This window comes from Pangasianodon hypophthalmus, chromosome 23 (genome assembly GCF_027358585.1).
Source record: "Pangasianodon hypophthalmus isolate fPanHyp1 chromosome 23, fPanHyp1.pri, whole genome shotgun sequence".
Lineage (NCBI taxonomy): Eukaryota > Metazoa > Chordata > Actinopteri > Siluriformes > Pangasiidae > Pangasianodon > Pangasianodon hypophthalmus.
Genome location: NC_069732.1, coordinates 6375858 through 6387038, shown reverse-complemented (window position 1 = coordinate 6387038; position 11181 = coordinate 6375858). Strand labels below are relative to the sequence as shown.

Below are 11181 nucleotides of genomic sequence, written 5' to 3'. Positions count from 1 at the left end.
TCTTATAAAGAAAACAGTGGTGTTAAAATTACTGAAGCTAAAAGAATATTTAAAATAAATTTTAAACAAATTGTCATCTTAAATTTCTTCCAGTCTCCAGAAACTCTTTTTCTTTTGCCTTTGACCAAATACGAGGTTTCACACATATAAAATATCTGTTATCCATCACCAAATATGTTGAAATGTTGCCCTGCATATAAGCCAGGTAATGGATCTAAACATTCATAAGCAGGTAAAAAAAATACCATTAATCACCATCAGGACTATAATAAAGGAAGACAGCAATAGTACACAACTAATCAACTATTATATGCCACCTGACACACAGCTTTTTGGGGCGTTTGCTTCCTGAGAAACCCACAAAATGTGATGCTTGAACCTGACGCAATGTCGTGATATGCTGTGGTGAGACGAGACCAAAATGTGTATTGCGTAAAAATAAAATAATACACCACCTGCATATGATTAAACTCAAAACATGACCTATTGCCTATGCATGGATTTGTTTTATATAGCCATCTTTTGCTCATTTTCATGATGTGTGCCAATAATTCTGGAATTGACTTTATGAAACATCATTTACTTCCCCTTTTAGTGAATAAAGCATGCTCTTTAGGTGAAAAACGTTGCCATTTACAGGCACACCTTCCAAAACCGATTTTCCTGCACAATAAAAATTGGTCGTAAAAGTGACTTAATTGGTAAAGTAACAATAAAGGAACTCATAATGCAGGTTAGATTTAACATAAATCAGAGTCTGCGCTTCATATTAATGTTAAGTATCTAAGTAACACTGGACAACATGCAGGTTCACATTCATTAATTGACCATTTTGGAAACAATTTGAAATAAACAAACAAGGGATGATGTCATTTCCTCTCATCTCTACAAGTTCAGAATCTTTATGTAAACCAACATCAAAGGGAAAAAAACCAAATCTTTAAAAGCACTTGGCACTTGGTATCTATTAATTGCTTGTTTTTGTTAGGACGTTACCAAATAAAAAAAGCCTCCCCGGAGGAATTAAATACGGGCCGTATCCAAAACAGTGCCATCTCCATGGAGGGATGCGTGCTCTGGCTGGGATTATAGGCTGTAATGTGTTTGGATGTGGAATCTCAGGCCTCAGGGACAGAGCTGTGGGTTCTGCTGGATGCCGGCCCAGTCGCTGAGTCAGCAGTTCACACCAGGTGAAGAACCACGGTGTGTGAGAGCTGCACTGCAGGCGCACTGGCTTTTTAGGATTTATGGGAAAGGCATTGCATTGCATAGATCTGCAACTTTCATTGCTGATATCTTGACATGGGAATGAAGTAAAGCAATGAAACTTGAATAAAAAGGTCAGTATCAGGGATTCAAACCTCAAACTAAGCTACATACAACAAATATAAAGAAAAAAAGTTACTTTGCTCTAGAATTTGGCTTAATTTATGTCTGTGGCCATATATGGACAGACAGGCAGCAGGATCAGATTTGGAAATCTCACAAAAAGTCTGCCAAGGAGAGAGTAAAATCTTTTAACACGGTATCGTAAAGCATATCTGCCTCCTTTGGCTGCAGGCGAAACAGGATGCCGTTTGTTTGCAAGGCTCTGATTGTACGCACAAAATAAGTCGTTAAAGGAAAACACCATGAAACGCATAAAATACGTTTATACTGAAAGATTTGTGATGTGTTTATTGTTTCTCATGCTAATTTGTAGGTCGATGCTGTTTAATAGGAGAAAAAAAATTCAATGATCTCAAACATGATGTGTGAAGACTATCAGGTTTTGCTGTTAGCTCCTAAAAACAAAAGAGCTTCTTTTCTCACTCACCATTTTCCAGTGATGCTCATCATCTATGAGATGATGAGCGTGATGGCGATGGTGGCAGGATTAATATGAAAGTTGAAGCTTTGGTTGAAGCTTTGGATGGTGATCAGTTTCAGCAGAGTGTACAGATGAGGAGGTGAGAGAGCTGGACGGACTAAAAGACTAAAGTGCCGCTGCATCACTCTCTTTAGTTAGAGATAATTTCCCATTGGTGCCACTTTCAGCACGTAGTGGAACGCTATTGTAGATAATGTAAGGAACCTTTAAGCAAAGTGAAAACAGACCAACATGTTGATGAAAGAAGTTTAAACTAAAAAGTCAACTTGTTTTTTTTAATTGCAAAGTCCTTCAGAGTGGATCTTTTCCTTTAAGACCTCATTCCACATACAGGCCACGTGTACATATCACTTGGTAAAGGTCACCACAAGCTGAAAAAGTCACAGACAGTGACAAACGTCTTCCTATAGGGAGTTACAAAAGGAAGCGTGGATTACACTCATGCATCAGAGAGGCACGGCACATAATTTAGTCCTAGTGCTGTCCACCTTGTACTCCCAAATCAACCCAAAAATCCCTCATAAATCACGGCGAGAGTGTAAGGATCACTTATCAGAGCTGGGGGCCCAATAAAACCCGCCAAGCCGTCAGCCTCCTCCAGCTCCCAGGTAGTGGAAAAACAAAGGCAGAAACAATTTGAGATGGACTCTCTCCTACAAAATTCAAGAGGGTGAAAAAACTCCTCCCAATGAGGATTCTGGGTCCTGTTGGGTAAAAGTGTGAACTTGTTAAAAAGTCCCAGTCTGTCTTTTTTTCAAACAAAGGGGCAAAAGAAAAACACAATGTATCAGTCTGCATGTAATCCCCGGTGACTTGGAATGGAAATAAGGCCAGGTGTTGCTCTATCTTTCTCTCTCTCTCTCTCTCTCTCTCTCCTGCACACACACACACACACACACACACACACACACACACACATGCACGCAGTGTGAAGTGCACTACTGTAAAAAGTATAAAAATGGTGAAGCCAAATATGGAATACGTGAGAAGAATCAAACTCCCAGGAAAGCAGGGATGCTATCGGCTTGGGCCTCAGATTTACAACCTGCATGCAGTTTTCTCAGAACAAAAGGCCAACGCAAAGTAATAAAGCAAGTTTCCCACATGAGTCATACGCTTTAACAGAGTAACAGAGAACCAAAAACTTGCAACTTGTTTCTGTGTCCTAGTTCCTGTTTTTGAGGATCTGGTGGCCATCAGCTGAGCTTCAGCAACCTTTACTGCAGAGGATCCAATATTCAGCCTGTCAAGTACTTCAGAAATAATGAAAAATAAACTTAGTGAACGAATTGCAGCTCATTTTTTGGACACTAGGCGCCGCCATTCTGTAAAGCCATCAAAAAAAAGAAAACTGAGTCATTCACTTTATTTACCACTGTAATCTTTTCAAAACAGTACCACAATAAATTACACTTGCAGGGCATGTATTAAATATAAATGAGTGTTATTATTTTTTTTTATGAGACCACACATGATTTTATTTACCTTAAAGTCTCAGAAGATAGTGAGTTTGATGACATGAAGTTTGAGGGTAAGAAAGCGTTAGATGTTTTGATTGGACTGATTAAGTATATATGTCAGTATATACAAGTTAACTTCTTCTATAATTCAAGGATATTTACTGAATAAAATGAAAAATCAATGTAGCATTATTATATTAGAGATTAAAGAAGTATTAAAATGTCAATTAATTTAACGCTGACCAAACATAATGATAAGACAGGCATTGTTTTTTTTTCTCCATAAGGAAAACTATTGGTCCTAATAATAATAGTTTTGTAAATTCTCCTAATCAAACCACATTGTGTATGCTTGGTAGATTTACATGAAATGTAATGAACTGAAATGCGAGTTGTTGAGAGGGTTTTTTTTTTTTCACTTTTTTCATAAAATTTTCTTTTCTTTTTTTTTTTTAAAAAGAACATTTCCAGTTGTTTAGTAAAGAATAAAACACTTGGGTGTGTGCTGTTAAAGGAAAAATAATTATTGATGGGGTGGTATAACATGTGCCAAATGTGAAGCAGACTAACTGGTACCATTCCGAAGCTGATTATTTACAGTGTGTCCCAAAGTGTTTTATTTCTCTTATACCACTGCCAAAGATTACAATTTATTAAGCCACATCCTACTTTTTTTATCAGTCTATAGTTACATTTAATGTTTTGGAGTGCCTGTGAGGCAAGTTAGTTTCTGTTATCACTTTTAATTATATTATCACTTCTGTAAAATAATATCACTTTTTTTAATTTCTCTTGTGTTAAGTGAGTAAGGAAAAAAAAAAAGCATCTTGCCATGTTACTGAGAAACTGGAAAGCTTAATCTCTTCTGTTCTGAAGACTTTCCCATCATGGAAAACTTACTGGCTGTTACAAAACTGACACTGGAGACTCCTTCCATAAATGCTGAATAAATATCCGTTACAGAAAACTTCACCACAGCAATGATGAACATTATTCTTTGTTACAAACAACACATTTATTACTACTCTTAGATGGTGTGGAGCATCTGCCATACAAGTCCATGTGTAAGTTGTTTCTATAGAAAGGACCTCTGTAGTAGAAATTTGAGCAAGTGCATTAATGTAAAGCTGTGAATATAGGCAGAACTACTGTCAGAGCAGAATTTAATGTAAATAACAACTCCTCAAGTAGCTGAATTTGTAGTGCTATATCTAGCATTATATTTATTTTATTATTGCAGGTACTCCATCACCTGTGACTCTATATTTTTCTCTCCAATTGGCCTTCGATAAAAGGGAAAATGGTTTGGACGTCCTTGCTCTAATGCATCCACATGAATGCAGGCTGAGGTCCAGGGCTACGAGAGTGCATGGAGGTGGGAATATTTCCTCAGAACAGAAGCCACAGTGGGGAGCAGACTGAGCACCTGCCAATAACACTGTTTTTCCTCTGGATTTTTTTCTTCAGAGTCAGAAATCTTTCTGAGGTTTGGAACGGCCCTTTTATGTTTCCTGTGCACGTAATATAAGAAACTTTATACCTTCAACACGAAATACTGGCACAGGAATGAAAGCACGTGTGTGTTGGCTTGGTCTGGTCTGGGAAATCCCTCTCAGACTGGGACATACACCGGGACATTTCATCTGTCTCAATTCTGTTTTCCAGGATTAATGCAGTCATGTATTAAAACTACAAGTGTCAGTTCTTTTGAAATTTATCTCAATAATAAGCTGCAGGTACACAGCAGACCCTTACAACGTGATTTTATTTATTGAAACTGGAGCAAAAGCAAAAATTCGCAAAGTTATCTGTGTGCATTTACAACTACTGACAAGCATATCTATGAAAGCAAAAACAGACAGAGAGTTGAATGTTAAAAGCCACTGAATTCTTAATAATGAAACTGAAACACCATTGAATGAATTCATAGCATTGAAATATATTACTTCATGCTTTATAAAAATCACACATCCGTATTTATTTGTATTGAGTTAACCTCCTTGAAATGAAACGTAGCTTTATTTTAAAGGCAATAATCAGATGTGTATATTCAAATAGTTTTTTCCAGTGTTTACAAATTTAGATTCAATAATTCAGTTTTCAGATGTTCAACCAGTAAAATTCACTTTGGAAAAAATACAATTTAAGAATTCAGGGTGCTCAGAGATTATCTCAAAGTTTGCAAAAGTTTCTCAATACATGCACTTGTGTGTTTGTATCCTCACCTGATGTCATTTTTTAACGCCCAAGTTGCATTCCAATACTCAAGAACATCGGAAGAACCCTGAAGTGCTCTTAATCCTCCAAAAAATTTGTTAATGTACGAACAAGAACAAACTGAAAGCCCTAAGATTTACAACATCCTTGCAATGGCAGAAGACTCAGCTCACACCCATAATGTATTCCACGTACGTAAGTACGTTTTACGTATGTAATTGTATTTTGTAATAAAATGAGGTGAGAAATTATTAATATAGTTTGCTTTTTTAGTATATGCACAAAATAAAAGTTGAGTCTGACTCTTCATAAAGAGGATAGACTAGCCACCTTTGGGAACTTAGCTAGCATTAAGTGGGCACTGGTTATTAGTGAATGAATTTTTTATGGTGTGTAAACAATCTTTATTTATATGACACATTAACCAACAGGTTTAAACTGAACTTGGAAAACTTTTCACCTAAAAGTTATCCAGGAAATCCAAAACACATTTGTACAATACAGATGATTAAACAGACTGTGACTAACTGGTGAACTCAGATGAGGCAGATGTACTGTGCAATAAGAAGTACACAATCCACCTTAAATGCGTATAGGTTCATTCTCCAGTCTTGTGTCCTTGTGAGTAACTCGTCAAGAATGTACTTTCCTTGGTTTTGAGCAACACCCCTAAACAATCAGTACACAATCTCTCATTCCAGGTTTGATTGCCTTTGCTTTGTATTTTTTAAAGTGAATTCTGCAAACTGAATGTGACTGGATGATTCTGAATACTAGCATGAGCAGTCTGAATACCATTTTGGAATATCTGAAAACTGGATTATTAAATCTGAACACATACTTGATGCTTCTGAAAACACCATGTTTAAAATGTGGATAAATCCACCTTGAAATTCAAAGTAGTTCATTCAAAACAAATAATTACAGATGTGATTTTTCAAAGTAATACCTTAAAATGCTACAAATTCAATAGCTTTTAAAATTCAAATCATTATCTCTCTTTTTTGCTTCCAAACCCATCATGCCATCATTAATACTTGATTTTCAGTTTAAATCAGCTGGACTCTGCTGGAGAAACAGTGAAACTGAACACTGAAAACTCCATACTGCCCTCTATTGTTAAAAAAAAGTAAAAATATATATCTTGCTGCAGTGTAATCTGTCCTTTATTGCATTATTGTATATTACTACTAATATACATTCAGGCACTATAAAAATTAAAGTTACAGTATAAAAGCAAGCATCACTTCATCTTTTTCTTCTTTTTAGCTGGAAGAATGTCAGAGTCCTCTTGGAGGAGCTCATCCTCCTGTGCCTTTCTCTTTTTACTGCTTTTATCACTGATGTATCCGCTTGAGTCACTGCCTGGGAGATCAGCGCTGGGGGACGGCAGCTCAGCGTCCGATTCCTGCTTTTTATCCTTTTTCTTTTTCTTCGTTTTCTCCTTTGGACGGCTGCTGGGATCAGAGTCCACCTCCATTCTGTTACCGTTAACATCGTGAGTCACAGCCTCATCTGTCTGGTTGCTGTTCACCTCCTCCACAGCCTGCTTGTCCCTTTCTTTGTCCTTTTTCTTCTTTTTCTTCTTGGGCTTTGAAGCGTCAGAGCTCTCAGAGGGGTCTTCAGTAGTGACCGAGTCTGGTTCAGTGGCCACTTCCACCGTCTCGTCCTGCTCCGTTTCTGTACTGCTGAAGGAGGCAATAAGCTCCTGCACCCTGCAGTACATTCAAACATAATATTAGATCATCAAATAGCTCGCAGGGACACAGATAACACTATTCCCATAATAACTAAAGTAAAAATGGCAGCCGACATTAAAAACAGGCCGAAAGTCCAGATGACGAGAATAAATTTTTCCCTTTTCTATTTTTTTTTTAAAATGCCTTAAAATGGCATTTACATTGTAATTACTTTTTAAATGCATTTGGATATTAATTAGCACATAATATTATACAAAATGAACAGTAGTGGTAGAGCTACTGTACATATGTACTGTACATTGTGTTTGTTACATAAAGCCAGGAGGAAACTGTCACTTTCATAAACAGACATTTAATTAATCTTTTCTAAACTGATATTTCTTTATATACTCTCTCTAATTTTTCAGGCAAACCCTATGTTCTGTTAGATGCCAAATCCTATATGGCTTTCTTAACTATATATGCTCAATACATAGCGTATAACATGTTCCTGCAGTGCACTATGCTGTTTAGCTCAAACGTTTTCACCCCCCATAGGTTCCATTTTGTAATTAAGCTTTAAATAATAATAATAAATTAAAAATGGTATCAGAGAAATATGGATGTATCCTGCAGCAATTGAGTAATCCAAAAAAGGCAAAAATCATGCGATTCATCAAAAACAAATAAAACAAATGCCAAGGCTGTTCACACACAAAAGAGGCTGGACATCTCTTTGTCATTTTCTCATAAGGGTGTGTATGCACCATAGAAAGATTCAGCTACAGAAAAAGATGTCACTTTTAGGCCACATACTTTTTCTTTAATTATATTTAAGCAGAGAATTAATTCATTATACTTGAACCCAATCATGCATTAGATTTCAAACAATCTTAATCTCAAAATATTACAACCTCCAAATCACTTGAGAGCATTACTGGAATTTAAAATGAATCATTATTCTCATTTCTGTTGCTCTCTAGACTATTAGTCGTACCCACATGCCTCTGGTAAAGCTTTACAAATTTTCTACACAAAATTCCACATTAAGTTAAAAAAAAATAAAATAAATGTTCCACATTTTGATGAACACCCTCACTTTTTAAATTTTTTTTTTATTATTATTATTATTTTTTTTAAGAGGTTTGAAGGGTTTTTTTTATCCTTAGTACTTTATTAATGGTATTCTTACACATGGACAAAGTAGACATAATGAATTTTTCACGAGAGATGCATTTACTTTTTAATATAGGTGATATTTAGGAAAAAGTCAAAATTAATATGACAAGTGAAATTACGAAATTAAAACAGCTAGAGATTTTTAAATAACTGATGCATTTATTTAAATCATTTATGCATGAAATGGCTCAACAATATGAACTTACAGTACATGCATTTACTCAGAGCCCTTTTCTGCACATATTCTTATAGTGTCATGACAGAATAGATAAAAGTGGATTTTTGCCCTCCGATTCGTTCAGACAGCTCTAAAACCGATCACACTTCATAAATATAAATATACCTGGATTTTTCCAGTCTTCCTCTGATCAGCAGAACTCCAGCCACATCAGCATCCAGTTGAAACACCTCGAACTTCAGGCTGCTTCCCAGCTTCAGGCCTGAGTCTCTCCACTGCTCAGGAGTGAGCTGAGCCGGCTTCACCACGCTGGCGTTAAAGCAGCCGTGCACCAGGCAGCCCACATGGCCCACTCCGATTTTATTGATCACACCCTACATGATACAGATATAACACATACCCTTTAATATATTAAAGAAGACACAGCAGATTTCCCTTTTCATAATTTGACCGAAGCTAAATTTATTCTGATAAGTGACACTTACTATGGTGCTTCAAAAGTATTAAATGTTTTTTTTTCTTAAACTTTTTGATTAAATGTCAATGTGTATATTAAAGCAGGACATAAAAGTAGAAGTACACACACTCACCACAAGTGTTTCTCCTTTCTTCGGCTTGAATATCACAAACGATGCCTCGATGTTTAAGTGAATGTAGCCTTGGTCATCGAAAATGTCCCCATGATGTCCTATAATTTTGATGCCATCATAAGCCAAAGGCACACCTTTCAAACTGCGGGACAGTGAAGAGAGACAGTCATCAGTTAGAGGTAAACTGTAAATAATAAAACCCCATAGATGCTTGCTCATACTGTATTTAATGCCTCATCGACAAAGTCAAAGTCCTTCAGCCTGTGACCCAGAAACTGCTCAAAGCTACCAACCTAAAGTTTATTACATTCCTTTAACAGCACATCCCAAAGTGTTCAATGCCTAGAAATAAAGCTAACAATTTTAATAAAATGGGTTCTATGGGTGAAAAGTTCAGAAATTAAACTCTCTTCCATTAATAAATAAACACAATATTATAGTACACGTTTAAATAAATGTGCCTATTTTTTAACAGTTTGTTTGATAAATAAATATGTAGTGAGGGCATCCATGATTTTTTTTTTTTTTTTTTAAGCCAAGCTTTAAAAGTCTGAGAACCCCTGGTCTTGGTGGAAACAACACAACCCTAATACACTTTGCAGAATAGGAAACTGAGTGTGATTTAAAACACAGATACGTAATCCAGTACTGTAAGTACTTCAACACGTACAATACTTTTTTTAATCATAATTTTTTTATTTTAATGAAGCAGTGGTTCTCAGAGTGGCATCTGTGAAACAGGGCCATGGGATCCTTTTCAATTTAGTTACAGTAGTAGAAATCACAACTCACCATTATCAAAGTTATTATAGTCTTTTAAAAATAATTATTAGCTTATCTTACTGGTCAGTTGAATCGGATAGGTTTATACTTATACATAATTTCAGCTTGGTCCTAATGACTGTTCTGTAATTGGACCATTTAGAAATTAAAAGGTCTGTGGCTCTAATAAACAACGAGGACTGGCTGATATGACGATATAATAATTGATATTGTGAGAAATTATGCCACAATGCACATTTCTTAAATACATCAGTGACTGTTGCGATATCTTTTTCCAACATTTTTTATTTTAATTTATTTATTTTTTAAGTAAGTACAAACTCTGATTGAACACAGCTGATTTAATGGGATTTATTTAACAAAAAATGTAAAATGTTTTTACAGATTTTTTTAAATAGAATTTGCTTCCTGCACCATCAGTGTTAAAGAATTTCATATTGCAGACATTAAAGAAAAGTATCACTGATCGACATTGTTTTTCAGCTTTAATTTAAATGTAGCACTACTGTATGTGTGTGTGTGTGTGTGTGTGTGTGTGCTGGCAGTTTGATAACAAACTTAACTATCGTGATGCATATCATGATATACTTTGATCATATCGCCCAGCCCTACTGCACACATTTAGATTATGTTGATGAAATAAATCTGTACTGAGGGGGTCTGTGGAGTTTATTTTACAGGTAAATATAGGACTTGGACTGTAAAAAGTTGCAGAGCTCCTGATTTAAAACCCAAACACTATCTGCAGGTCGGGAGATCCTGAGGATTGTTGATCTGAGATCTGAGACACTGCTCACGACAGCTGCTGTATCAGACATGAAGAACATCACATACCTGTTGGAGTACTTTAAAAGGTCAGCGTTGAGTTCTTGCTGGATTCCGGTCCTCTTCTTGTTCAGGTACATGGGCGGCAGCGCGACGTGTCTGCGGTGTGTGTGCAGCACGAGACACGAGTACGGCGCGGGCACGAGCTCACGCGCCTCCGCGAAACTCGGGATCAGACACGGAACCGCGAGAGCATCACGAGCCGGGGCTGGAGCTGGAGCTGGGCCTGGAGCTGGGTTTAACACCGCGGACTTGTCTGTGGAGGTTACACTCGATTTTGGATCATCATCTGTCTGCTCCAGGTTGGCCATGTTAGCTAAACTTTGGCACGGAAACACGTGGTTTGTTTCCTCGTGTTAAAAACACACAGGTTCAGTGGGACTTATCGCCGCCTAGCGGA

At 36.7% G+C, this 11181-nt stretch overlaps 1 protein-coding gene across 1 annotated transcript; it reads right to left on the bottom strand.

Annotated features, from left to right (window-relative positions):
* Positions 1-6695: 6695 nt before the first annotated feature.
* On the bottom strand, positions 6696-11143 carry polr1f (RNA polymerase I subunit F). The gene is made up of 4 exons (XM_026929374.3): positions 10791-11143; positions 9174-9315; positions 8749-8957; positions 6696-7262 (listed from the first exon to the last, which is right to left on the bottom strand). Exons 1-4 carry the CDS (start codon positions 11090-11092, stop codon positions 6791-6793), a joined length of 1125 nt encoding a protein of 374 aa, XP_026785175.3. The 5' UTR covers positions 11093-11143; the 3' UTR covers positions 6696-6790.
* Between the last annotated feature and the right edge of the window lie 38 nt (positions 11144-11181).

What these genes read in the sequence shown, in the direction of transcription:
- polr1f (XM_026929374.3), bottom strand. Translation starts at nt 11,092, where the DNA reads ATGGCCAACCTGGAGCAGACAGATGATGATCCAAAATCGAGTGTAACC. An exon ending in CTTTTAAAGTACTCCAACAG is followed by an intron (nt 9,316 to 10,790) that starts GTATGTGATGTT and finishes ACTGTCCCGCAG; the next exon opens with TTTGAAAGGTGTGCCTTTGG. An exon ending in GGAAGACTGGAAAAATCCAG is followed by an intron (nt 7,263 to 8,748) that starts GTATATTTATAT and finishes AATGTACTGCAG; the next exon opens with GGTGCAGGAGCTTATTGCCT.